We start from the raw sequence: 14,321 nt of genomic DNA, 5'->3' as shown, positions 1-14,321 counted from the left end.
GTTCAAACATTAAAAAGAAAAGAAATGGATTCATATGGAAACCTAAAATATGATATCTAAGCCTAAATTTAACAAACTAAATGTATATGAAGAAAATAACATTTTATTAAAAGATATAAAATAAGACATGAATAATAGAAATATATTCCTTGATACAGAATGTTACTATATCAATGCTTCTTCCCAAATTAATAATTAAGTTAATAAATACAACTCCAATCAGAATGTACTTCATATGGAAGAATAAATGTAAAAGAATTCCGAGAAAATTTGAAAAGTAGAATAAACATTAACATTTACAATAAAACATGATTTAAAAATCAATATAGTACTGTCTGGCAATGAAATAGACAAGTAGATCCATGTAACAGAATATAGAGGACAGAAATATTTCTTGCTATATTTGAGAAATAAACTTTAAAATGAATTTGGCATTTCAATGAGCAGATTATTCAATAAATGGCATTGAGACTATTGCCAGTACTTCTAGTAGAGCATAAAGTTGTCTTTCCCCTATACCAAACTAGTTGGCAGTGGTTGATTCTAGTGATGGACTTGAAGGCAAAGGAAAGCAAAGCTATCACTTCTCATATAAATCAAAAATAGAAAGGTCAAGGATGTTTTTTTTCAATATATGAAATTTATTGTCAAATTGGTTTCCATACAACACCCAGTGCTCATCCCAAAAGGTGCCCTCCTCAATACCCATCACCCACCCTCCCCTCCTTCCCGCCCCCCCATCAACCCTCAGTTTGTTCTCAGTTTTTAAGAGTCTCTTATGCTTTGGCTCTCTCCCACTCTAACCTCTTTTTTTTTTTTTTTCTTTTCCTTTTTTTTCCTTCCCCTCCTCCATGGTAAGGATGGTTTTAAAAATTTTGTTGTTGCTTTGTTCCTTTGGTATTTTCAAGTATAATAAAGATGGAGGGCTCACACACATCCTATACGCACCTGGAGGTGGTGAGATGAGGTGAGCTGATCTCTCAAGATATCATTCCTACTATAGGAGATTGTGTTCTCCCTCTTGTGTTCTTCACATTGGGACTGGTACCCATATCCACCAGTCATCTAAGCCAGCAGGTTCCCCATCCTCAACTCCTCCATTATCACTTCCTACCAATATACCCAGTACCTGCAATTTCTACCTCCCTAACAGGCCTGGAATTCATGCCCTCCTCTCTGATCCACCACTCTAGTTTATGTCAGCCTGTCAGCCTTTGTCACCTGAAAATAGCCTCCCACCTGGTCTTCTGTGGGAAGACACCAGTTTGCTCCTCTCTGGACTCCATCATGCTGTCAGAGTGATTTTTTCTTAACCAGATATGATGATGTTATTTCTCTATTCAAATTCTCCTTGTTGTGGTCCTGCCCATAACCTCAAGTTTGACATTCTATCACATCTTTGCATATGTATGCATCCCTCCAGATGCACTCCATTATATCTCATGCTTTAACACTTAGTGTTTCCCCTGCCAGAGTGCCCTTTCACATGACTTCACACCTACTTCTACTTCAAAACTCACCAAATGTTTTGCTTCTAGGAGGCTTCTTTCATCTGAGCTGCATCCAGATGTCTTTCCTCTAAGCCTGCTGTCTTGGGCACAATATCAGCAACTATCACACTCTTCTCAGCTGACTACCAGCAAAGACCTTGCTTTATTTGATTTGAATTTCTCAGTGCTTTTCGTGGTGCCTGATGCATGGTAGATGCTTTATTAATATTGAATAGATGGGTCAATATATAAACATTCATAGCCAGGTATTATTTATGTTAAACTCATACTATTATAGTCATAAAAAAACAATTATAGTTAAATGAGAGCTAGAAACATCCCCCTTGGCCCTCCTTGGTATACTTTTATTTAAATGGAGAATTATATTACCTTTTCCTCAAGTAAGATGTTAAAATAAAAGCCCAAGTTTTCTAGAGAGAAGCTTGCCATAAGATTTTAGAGATAGTGATTTTCTTTTAGGGCAAATAGATCTATAGTTTTGAGAGACTAGGGTTTTAATCCAGTTAGAGGAAAATGAACCTGAAAAGTTCATGGAAGTACATCCTTTACGAAGTATATCCTTCCGTCCTTTGGGATGGAAGTACATCCTGAGACCCTACTCCCCATGCCCTTTTAAAGAATAGTATTTATCATTTGCATGGCCCAAAACCTGGAGATTATTCAATATGAAGTAGCTGATAAAATTTATCATGGGAAGACATAAGATTCTAGTGAGATTCTATGATTTTTGAAGTTGGGGTCCCTGAACTCTAAATTAAGAAAACAAATATTGATATCATGGATATTGATAGGCTCTGATCCCACAGTGCTCTTAGAAAGCTACATCAAAGGTGTTGCCTGTAACTGTCAAGTTTTGGTTTTCCCACTCAAAAAGCCAGGAGTTCGTAAATAAAATTGAACTTGATTGTGTTTCTTCTTGTGTTCCATTTGACATGCCAACCTCCTCCCTAGACAGTTACCTTAATTTTCTCCTGTCAAATCAAGAACTCAACAGATTTAGGCCATTTTTTTCCCAACATTGGAACAAAAAAGGACTAGTTTCACCCTACTGATGATCTGGAGTTGGGATTCTGCAGTTTCTCTAGGCAAGAGAGAACCAAAGAAGGAACCATCTTGATTATTTTGTTAAGATTAAACTTGGACATGACATTGAATGTCTCTTCCCTGAGGAATATCTTACTCCCCCCACTACTTTTTCCCATTGAGTTATCATCATTGTGAGACTTGATCAGTGGTAAAAGTGCAGAGGCTACAGGATCTAGATTCTGATCAGTTATCTCTTCAGAAAGACATCATATTGTTTCCTAGGCCTAGGCAGACAACCCCATTCCAGTAGTCTACCTTGATTGTCAATAGAAGTAAGACTGTCAGTGTCGGAAATTGGAGGACACAAACAAATACCCTCAAGAGGCATATTTTTTTCAGAATTAGAATTTTGGTGTTAAAGGAATGAATCTGTCAAAAGTTCCTTTTTAGAACACTGTGTATCTACCTGCTCCCCTTAATTTTCTACATGCTTTTTCTTTTCTTTTTCTGGCTTTATGCTAATTTTTTGTCTTTAATTTTCTGTTTTCTTTTTAATTTTTCCAGCTTTATTGAGATACCATTGACATAAAATATTGTGTAAGTTTAAGATATACAGTATGCACAACATGATTATTACCACAATAAAGTTAGTAGCCTCATCTATCACTTCACATAATTACCTTTTTGTGTATATGTGAGGTAAGAGCATGGAAGGTCTGCTCTCTTAGCAATTTTCAAGTACATAATACAGTAATTCAGTATTGTTAAGTATAGTCACCATGCTGCACATTAGATCCAGAACTTATAACTTATCTTATAACTGGAAGTTTGTACCCTATGACCAACATCTCCCCATTTCCCTCACCCCTTAACCCCTGGCAACCACCACTCTACTCTCTGTTTATACTTACATTTATTTTCAATTTCAGGAGCAGTGATAGAGTAAAAATTTCATTAAAATGAAAATGAATACTACAAACAAAAGTACCTAAAAATAACATGAAATAGTAGAATAATAAGATTATTTGACCTGAGACAATTAAGATTGTGGAAAAATATATAAAAGTAAACAAAAAGATACAATTCAATTAAAATTATGAATCCTAATTTGAAAATTCAAACATTATGATAAACAGGACATTTGTAGAATAGCTAAGAGCACAAAGTATGTACGAAACGTTCAAACATTTATTTAAATGTTGAATATGGCACTTATTCATAATAGTCCTCCATACATGTTACCCATTGTTATTAAGGAACAAGAGCAAAAACATAGATTTTTTTAAAGAATTAATGCTGAAAATAAATAAGATTATTCATAAGAGCATATTCATAGAGGAATGAAATTTTAAAATCCATTAGTCAAGTTAATATTGAAGGATCAGGGAAGGCAATGACTGCCAAGGTGACAATATGAGGAGAGTTTGAAGGGGACGGAACTGTTGTGTCCCATGATGGGAGTGCTGGACACATAACTACACTTGTATACCACTAAGTGAAAAATATAGTAAAAGGTTAATACTAAGAAGATTGTAGGAGGAAAGCAAAAATAAATATATAATAAAAATAAAATAAAAACAAGGTATAGTTCATTGGTAAATAGAAGTGATTGTTCACTACAATAAATACACAAATAACATTCAAAGTTTATAGACATGAGTGGCATAAGGAAGATGATGTCCGTTGGTGAGAATAGTCCTCGCCAATAGAAATGAACACATTAGTATGTATCAGAACTGTCTGGAAAGATAGAAGATGGCTGTACCAACTGCCTTATGTAATTCTCTGTAAAGACATATAGGCTATTAGGGACCGGAACAAATCTCTAACAAAATGACCCATAAAATGCAGCACACTAAATCGAGAACAGATATGTGAGTATTTGTCAAAAGTACCAGCTGCCTGACGCCACTTGGCGGGCCGTCCACAGACGACAGTACACAGCAGCGATCATTGTCATTAGCAGGGGCCAGCAGAAACAAATCTTTCTGGCCACTTGGAGAAAATGCCGTTAATAACTGTATTTTCACCTTGTTTCATTTCTTTATTATTTCCTTTTTTCTTAAAATTCTTGTCTTAAAGAGAGAGCTGTATAAAATTTTGATAATTGTATAGTTAGTGACAGTTTTATGTATTCCAGAATTTATGGAAGGAGATGAGACAAAGAATAATGAAATAATCACATTAAATAGAAAGCACAATAAATGGCAACAAATCCTAGGGGGAAAAAATAAGATAGGTGATTATTAGATTAGAGATTAGGGAAAGATTGCAAATTTAAATATGGTAGCCAGGCAAGGCTGAAGTTGAAAAGCAAATAACAGAAACCTGAAGGACATAAGGGAGAAAGGCGTATCTGAGGGAGTGCTTCCCAGGCAAAGCATACAACAGATGCAAATGCCCTGAGGCCAGGGCATGCCTGGCATGTTTGAGGAACAATAAAGTGTCCACTGTGTAATAGATGGCTGGGGTAAGGTAAGCAAAGGGGAAAGTGGTAGGAGATGAAGATAGAGAGCTAAGGAGGACTGGGGTAGAGCATATACAACCTTTTAGGCCATGGTAGAACCTGACTTTACAGTGTGCTATCAGAAGACTTTAAGGAGTTTTGAGTGATGTTACTTATTTGACATGATCTTATTTGTTTCTGTTTACACACATGCTCACACTGTATCTATATTCATACACATTTATTTTCAATACCATCTGTATATTGGCAGCTTTCACATCTATGTATCTGACCATGGCCTTTCACTAAAACCCCAAATTTATATACCCACCTACATCCTTGAGATCTCCATAGGTATAACCAATAGGTATCTCAATTTAACATGACCTAAGAACTCACTTATTTTTCTTTATCTCAGTAGGTCATACACCAGTTGCCCAAGCCAAAGATATATGAGTTATCATTGAGTCTCTTCTTTCCCAAACCATTTACATCCAGTTTATAGCTCTGTTGATTTTATCTCCCAAATGTCCCAAATATGCACACATCACTTCCACAATAGCCATCCAGACAAGCACAAAAACATTTTAGGGTTTTCTAATTTTTTAATTAAAAAAATTATTTTAAACTGCGCATAATAGTAACCACCTTAACTAGTTTTAAGTGTACAGTTCAGTGTCTTTAAGTACATCTACATTGTTGTGTGACAATCATCAAAACCACCCTCTTCCAAAACTCTTCGTCTTGCAAAACTGAAACTCTGTACCCATTAAGCAATAACTCCCTACTCCACCCTCCTCCCAGTTCCTAGCAATCACCACCTACTTTCTCTCTCTATGAATTTGGACTCTCTGGGTATGTCATAGAAGTAGATTCATGCAGTTTTTGTCCTTTTGTGAACTGGTTTGTTTCACTTACCATAATGTCCTAAAGGCTCATGCCTAAAGGCATGAATCAGAATTTCCTTCCTCTTTAAAGCTGAAAAATATCCCATTTTGTATATATACCCCAGTTTGTTTATCCATTCATCTGTCGATGGACACCTGAACTTTACTTACTTTTTGGCTCTTCTGAATAATTATACTGTGAGTGCAGGTGCACAGATATCTGTTTGAGTCCCTGCTTTCAATTCTTGGGAGATGATACCCAGAAGTGGAATTACTGGATCTTATGGTAATTCTAATTAAAAAAAAAAACTGCAATACTGTTTTTCATAGCATTTGTACCATTTTAAATTCCCACTGGGTAACTTTCTTTTTATTTTCTTTATTTTCCTTCTGTGGTCTAGGCACAATGGCCTTCTTTGATATCTCCATATACGAAGCTCATCCTTGCTGCAGGGGCTTTGTAGCAGTCATTCCCTCTTCTTGTAAAGTTTTCCACCCTGGTATTTGCTTGACTGACTCTTTCTGATCATTCACCTTAGACTCTACCAGGAATACCTTCCTTGAGTCAGTGTCAGTTACTATTCTATCAGCATGATACTTACAAAATCTTCTGATTTCTTTGTTTGTTTCTTCTTTCCTCTTATTTTATTGGTTTTACTTCCCCAAAAAACTATGTCCCCAGTACTTAGAACTATGACTGGCACATAGGAGATGTACAGTAATTGTTGAAATGTCATGGGGATTAATATGGTAAATTTCCTAATGTGCTATATGTGAATACTACTCATTAGTGGAAATTGGTCGTCACTCAAAACATCATAACTATTCTTTTTTTAAATTTTGTTAATGTTTATTTTTGAAAGAGAGAGAGCATGAGTGGAGGAGGAGCAGAGAGAGAGACACACACAGGATCCGAAGCAGGCTCCAGGCTCTGAGCTATCAGCACAGAGCCCAACACGGGGCTCAAACCCAAGAACCGTGAAATCATGTCCTGAGCTGAAGTTGGACGCTTAACTGACTGAGCCATCCAGGCACGCTGCACCCAACCCCCCAAAATAATAACTCTTCTTTAGGAACAAATTAAACCAAGATTGGATCCATAATTCCAGAGTATAACCAAGAATGGCCGTTGACCTAGTTACTCTGATAATTCAGATTTCAGTAGAAATTTGAGGTTCATTAATTTGGATATTTCAGGCAAAATGTGTTCTTTGGTTTCAAATTATTTAAATAATTACCTTAATACTTCTCTATGCTTTATATACTCAATATTGTCCTAGAGGTACTTGTAAAATCTTTCATGTACTTCTGAGTAGTGAATTTCAGTTTCAGCCTTCAAACCGAGAGGTCTCATGTCACATACTTTCATGGCAAATTTTCTGAATTGATGTTTTATAATTCATTCCAATAGTAACCATTTTCCTAATCCATAAGGTCATCTATGTTAGAGAAAACTGATTCAGGTAGCATAAAAGGAAAATGTCATTTCTGTTTTTATATTAAGAAGTGAGTAGGTGGGTACAAAGGGGCTATTCTGGATTACGAATCTCTTAGCACAGTTATCTTTATGATGAGGCCATATATTATAAATGGGTTATGTCTCACACTGCCTTGATAGACAACTTTTCTTATGGCCCTATGATCTTAAGGGTAGTAAAGCGCATTAAGTATTTAGAGGGGGAGCCACCATGTATTCTTATGTATATACACCCTTATTTTTTATCATGTTAAAATTGTTCCCAGTTTGGATCTAGGATTAAAATTCCTTTCATACAGTGAAAAACAAACAAACAAAAAAGACAAGTCCTGTGTACCAAGAGCCCCTCTTCTTCAAGAGCCAGTTTGTACACTCATTACCATAGCCCCTTTATAACACTCCAAGATATGTACTTCTGTGGGTATGAACCTTACTAACCTGCAAGGGAACTACTCTATGGTTTGCAGAAAGATGGAGAAAGTTATTGTTTTGAAACATTTTAAATATTTTTTTCCTTTTATTCTAAAAGATGTTGAGTATTGTCATTAAAAGCATTAGGTTTTCATATTGTCTTTAAAAAGTCATAGCACTGAATTCATTTTCTAAATGTAAGGTTAGGCAGATTGTCTTGCTGTTTTCAATAATGACTGCAAAACCTCAAAAGTGTTAAATAATTCTTTGTAGAACCCATTACATTTCGAGGACACTGGACAGCCTCTGTGGCAATAGAGTTGAAAAGTATTAATCCATTCCTTTTATGTCTTTTATTACTTTTACTTAGGGTTTCTAGTGGAAAGTCCCTTACGTTGTGTTTCTGTTGTTAAGGTTTATGTCCACGTTTTGAGATAATTTTTTTATGACACCTTTGCATATTATGTCACAGGCTTCCTCAGAGCAGACAAATAAAACTTCTTCCCTTTCTGTCACAAATGGGCATCTTTGGGCAGGGTGGGGGCTAGAGGGGTGGGGGAGCTCCTTTAGAAAATGCTGCTGATGTAACATCTTTAGGATGTAGCATCTTTTAAAAAGCTGTTATTATGGGACCTACTTTAAAAACTTTTAAAAGACATGTTCCCATATATCACTTAAGCTAGAAGTATGCATGTTGAAAGTGGATAAAGTTGGTAATAGAGATTATATCACCTTTTGCTATTACATCAAGGAAACAAATATGTTGTAACATTACCTTTAATCATCAAATTATTTTGCATAATCTGACATTTGTTACTTTTAGAGATTACCAGTTAAGAATGAAATAATGGAGGCTCCTGGGTGGGTCAGTCGGTTAAGCGTCCAACTTCAGCTCAGGTCATGATCTCACAGTTCATGGGTTCAAGCCCCATGTCAGGCTCTGTGCTGACAGCTCAAAGCCTGGAGCCTGCTTCAGATTCTGTGTCTTCCCTCTCTCTCTCTCTCTCTCTCTCTCTCTCTCTCCCTCCCTCTCTCTCTCTCTGCACCTCCCTTGCTTTCACTCTGTCTCTCTTTCTCTCTGAAAAATGAATAAAAACATTATTTAAAAAAATGAATGAGGGGCGCCTGGGTGGCGCAGTCGGTTAAGCGTCCGACTTCAGCCAGGTCACGATCTCGCGGTCCGGGAGTTCGAGCCCCGCGTCAGGCTCTGGGCTGATGGCTCAGAGCCTGGAGCCTGTTTCCGATTCTGTGTCTCCCTCTCTCTCTGCCCCTCCCCCGTTCATGCTCTGTCTCTCTCTGTCCCAAAAATAAATAAAAAACCTTGAAAAAAAATTTTTAAAAAATGAATGAATGAACACAAATAGTTTGAATAAAGTTCAAATCACTAATATTTTGAGTACCCATTAATTGCCAGAAACTGTGCTAAGCACTTAATGGACTATTAAAGTTTAGATGGGCACATTCTTGCTTAAATTTCTTCCCAGAATACTTACATGATTTTCAAAAAATAGGCTACATATGCCTGTATTAACCCTATCAAAATATTTATCATGGTATATTATAACTGCCTTTTTACTTGTCTTTCCCATTAAACTGTGAACTCCAAGAGTATATGTTTTATGTTTGTCATACTCACTCTTGACCTGTATCCTGATCATCATGGGATACCTTGACCCGTTCCCCCAACATAGTAGGTGCTCATAAATATTTATTAGTTGAATGATGAGAATCACCCAGAAAATGCATCATTTCCTTAACCATGGGACCACAGGGAAGAAAGATAATGTAAAAGTCAGAATGCTAATTTATTAATTTTCAACACACAATCTCCTTCAGAGAAAACTTATGTCAGGGTAGCACGTACATTTACTCCTAACAGCTAACATGAGTTGGTGCTACTCATAATGAGTGCTTTTATACTTTATCTCATTAAATCTTCTCAGCACCCTATGAGAATATTACTATCCTTAGCCTCATTCTGCACATGAGGAAACTGAGGCTTAGGTCTTAAGGTCTCTCTGAAATGGTGAGTATACAGTATAAGTTGGAATTCTTATTTTCAGAGCTCAGGCTTTGAAGCAATCAATATTTGGAATGCTACTTTAATTAAAAGGTAATCTCAGAGAAGATAAATAACTTCATGAGGGTGCACAGCTAGGAAGTGACAGAGCCTGGTATTAAATGAAATTTGCACACTCCAAAGTCTGTGTGGCTACCATCTCGGCCACTGTCTCTTTTTCTTCAATAATGAATGCACTTTTCAGAGATGCACTAAATTATGGGTCAGGTACAATCTTAATCATGCTGATTTGCCCTAAACTGTTTCACCTGACATTTTGAGAAAGAACTGCTTGATTTTCCTATTTAGTTAAATGAGAATAAAATAATCCTTGGGCAAGACCATTTTTGACATTTCATTTCCCTTCCTATTGTTCTTACATCCTCTTTGATTTCACCCATTAGTGATGATACCTAAGAAGAATTATATGGGGGAGAAACAGCTGAAAGGGGAAAAAAACCTATTAGAATAAGGATGCATGATGCTACATGCCTATGGAAGGAACTCAGTGCCCTCTCGTGCTTAAGGAATTCTGTGAAACATGGAAAATGGAATCACACGCTGACACTAGGGAGAACTTGGGCAATAAGTGATGCACTATTTGAGAATTCATGGAATATGGTATTAAGTGTTCTTTAAATGGGAAGGTTTACCATGCTCTATGTTCTATTATGAGATAGGCTGATGTTTACCCCTCTTTGAATTCTAGAGTCTCAAGTCCCTGACCAGCCAAGCTCTCTTCACGTGAGGCCCCAGACCAATTGCATCATCATGAGTTGGACTCCTCCCTTGAACCCAAACATCGTGGTGCGAGGTTACATAATTGGTTATGGCGTTGGGAGCCCTTATGCCGAGACAGTGCGTGTGGATAGTAAACAGCGATATTATTCTATTGAGAGGTTAGGTGAGTAGCAATGTTTTTTATTCTATTAAAGGAAGTAAATGATTTATGTGAAATTATTTTCTTTCTTGGAAACTTGTTCTTCAGAATTTGATTTTAATTTGTAGCACATATTAATTCTTAAAACGAGTCTCTCTCTTTTTCTGTCTCCTGTCAGTCTACACACACACACACACACACACACACACACACACACACATGTTTGCATGCACACACATGTATACACACACACCGATGTTTTTCCTCTCTGAATTTTGCATTGGGGAATTTTATTTAGAGACATTCACAACAGTGGGTGCTCTGCTGTGTACTCTTGTTTATGTGCCAGAGGATACAAAAAGATAATTGTATTAATTTTCTTTTTCCCTGGTCAACAGAAACTTCTAATCTTAATAATTCTTATAAAAAGAAAGTCAACACTTTTTTGTCATTTTTTTCTCACTAGGAGAATATTCTGTCAAATTTTCTTTAACACTGAATTATCTAGTCCCATTGCCCTCTTGTCCTTTAGAATTTATAGGCAAAACTTTGTGACTATGCCATTATGACCATAAAACAAAAGGTGAAACAAGGAATTTTCTTATTTGTTTCATGTTTATTATTCTGAGAGAGAGAGAGAGAGAGAGAGAGAGAAAGAGAGAACAAAGCGGGGGAGGGGTAAAGACAGAGAGAGAGAGAATCCCAAGCAGGCTCCACACCATTATCAGGGAGACCAATTTGGGGCTTGAACTCATAAACCACAAGCTCCTGACCTGAGCTGAAATCAAGAGTCAGATGCTTAACTGACTGAGCCACCCAGGTGCCCCGAAACAAGGAATTTTCAGTCAAGCCTGTAAACTTAGTTGTCAAACTCCTCTCTGTATGCATTCCAACCTCTTATCATCTTCAACCTCATTTGACTAAATACAATACTTGACTTATGACATTTCCTAATCCATTGAAAATTTGTTCATTTAGACAGGGCTAATGTGTAATGAAAGGGTTCACATCCATTTTATATATGATTTTCCATAGTATAATTAGAGATTATATCATTGACAGAGAGAAATCAAAGGAATATATGTCATACATAGGCTGCTAAGAAGTTAAACTAGTCTCATAAAGCACAAAGCAAGTTGATTCTACCTGTTGATTTAACTCCGTATTATTTGCAGTGAAGCACATTGACCTCCTCACTGGGAATATTACCTGATTGGTGGAGGTAGGGGATGCTACTTACTTGTAATTTCTTTCACAAACAGAACATTTGTGATGAGTAACTTGATTTGAATTTAAATACCTTTCCTTGCAGTAGCAAGAAAAGATTTTCTCACTGCAGGAGGAAAATTACACTGACACGTTCTCTCTATAATTGCCTCAAACACTAATAAGAAGAGTACCTACTGAAAATCTCCACAATTCTAGTTAGCTCGGCATTTAGAAATAACATTCTCAGTCAGTCCCCGAGTTTGAATGTTAAGGCAATCACAGAACATACTCTATGACCGTCAGATCTATGTTGAAGGACTGCCATTTGTCCATTATTCAGTGGGCATCACCTCTGACAGTTGATCATGATGCCACCCAACAGAAGGAGAGATCCCCATGGCCGGTCCCAGGCTCTGCTGCCATGAGAGTGCGGTGCAAAGTCAGAATGAAGTCATAAAGGAAAACCACATTGTCTTGCTGTATCCCTTTGGTAATGATGTTCTTTTCTACAAGCAGACTTTCCAGGAGTCTCCTAGGCTAGCAAAGTTGAGGCTTTGGAGATCTCTCCAGGCAAATCTCTCCACATGCTTACAAAGGAAACAAGCTCTCGTTGTTTAGAGAGCTAAGAAAACTGTTAAAGATAAAATGGATATGAACCTACCTCAGTGATAGATAATCATGTGTTTATTACACTTTAAAGCTTATCTGGAAAAAGATAAGTTACACACATACATTTACACACACATACGCACATACACATGTGGATATATACATAAGTATTTAAGTTCTACCAGCTGATACTTTTCTAATATAGTCCTATGTCTTAACATAAAATAAGAAATAGAAGTGTTATATTCTTATTGTTCAAGTATCTGCATAGTTAAACAGAGAAACTGGTATTTTTTCAACATGTGTATCACTATTTACCCAGAGTGTATATTAAACATATCTATATCTATATATCCATATCCATATCTATATATCACAAGATGCTATGAAACTAGTCTGCTTCTTTAATGTTTAAAAGAATAAAGCAATCAGTGGTTTCTTTGCAAAGTTTGAATGTGGACTTGAGTGAATCCTTTATCCTCTTAAAAGTTGGAACTTAAGATGTATGACATAAACTTTGGCTAAATAGTGGAATATATATTTTAAGGACTGTATAACAGTTATACAATTAAAAACGAATTAAAGAAAGTTATAATCTGTTAAAGCATAGCGTCAGCTATAACTTCAAGTGTCATGGTTGTTTTAGACTATAAAAAAGCGATTTGGTTTATAATTGACCAATAAACTTCCTCTTCTCTTTGATAGGGGACCAGAACTTTCAAACAGCATTTTGTTTATCAGGCATAATAATTTAATATTTAGACACCAGGCACTGTGACCTGCTTCAGGACAACAAATATAAGACTGTTTTGAACAACATCTAATGTTGCCTGATTTAAAACAAAGCTTACCTAGTGTAGACATAGAGTTTCATTAGCCAATGTTTGTACTGTTAGATATTTGTAATTAGTCTTTTGACGTCGTATTCCTTTTAGTTTAAGAGCCCTAAATGCCAGTTTTGATGTATATGCATGGTATAGATTCATAAGATCTGAATTCTAGCCATGTTTGGCAACATTAATTTGAAACCAAGCTCCTCTTTCAAAAACTCACTATTTACCTACTAACCTATTCATCAGTCTATCAATTGATCAATTTACCTACCTCTACATCTTTATGGAGGTATTTGTATGTGTATAAACTGTACATATCTAAAGCGTACAATTTGTTAAGTTTTAAAAGGGCTTTATTGTGACATAACTGACAATAAACTGTGTTTTTCAAATTTCTTCTTTAATTTCTCTCAGTAATATTTTACAGTATTCAGTATAGGAAATCTTGAAAGTTTTTGTTAGATTTAGTCAAAATATATATATTAGGCCAATATCTATATATCTATATATGTATATGTATATGTATATCTATATCTATGTGTATGTCTGTGTGTGTTTATTAAATTTAGTCCCTATGTATACGTGTGTATATTAACTATTTTAAATGGGATTGTTCAAGTTCATTTTCTAGCTGTTTGCTGCTAGTATAGGAGAATACAACTGTTTTTAAGCACCAATCTAGTATCCCAAGATATGTTACATTCACGTATTAGTTCCACTAGTAGAATGCTCTGGGAATTCCCATGTAAACAAGCATATCATATGTAAGGAGGAACAGCTTTACAGTTAATTTCTGATCTCCTGCTTTTAATTTATTTCTCTCGCTTTCTCTTGGTTAAGATCTTTAGTAAAATGTTGAATAGAAATGGAAGCAGGTATTTTTGTCTTGTTCCTGATCTTAGGGGAGGCATGAAATGGGATCTTAGCTATAGGTTATTCATAGGTGTCTTATCAGATTGAGGAAGCTTTCTAC

The 14,321-nt window shown here is 36.1% G+C and overlaps 1 protein-coding gene across 1 annotated transcript in view; it reads left to right on the top strand.

The window, feature by feature from the left end:
- DCC (DCC netrin 1 receptor) overlaps positions 1–14,321 on the top strand; it is a 753,976-nt gene that overhangs the window by 579,930 nt on the left and 159,725 nt on the right. Inside the window, exon 15 of the mRNA XM_047086216.1 lies at positions 10,527–10,721. Within this exon, the coding sequence (XP_046942172.1) occupies positions 10,527–10,721 (195 nt within the window). The remainder of the gene's footprint in view (positions 1–10,526; positions 10,722–14,321) is intronic.

The sequence above is a fragment of the Lynx rufus genome, unplaced genomic scaffold (assembly GCF_022079265.1).
Source record: "Lynx rufus isolate CCGP_SWC_20201006 ecotype Redwood Valley unplaced genomic scaffold, mLynRuf1.p SCAF_20, whole genome shotgun sequence".
NCBI lineage: Eukaryota > Metazoa > Chordata > Mammalia > Carnivora > Felidae > Lynx > Lynx rufus.
Note: the sequence above shows the minus strand (reverse complement) of the source record. Positions and strands in the feature narration are given on the sequence as shown.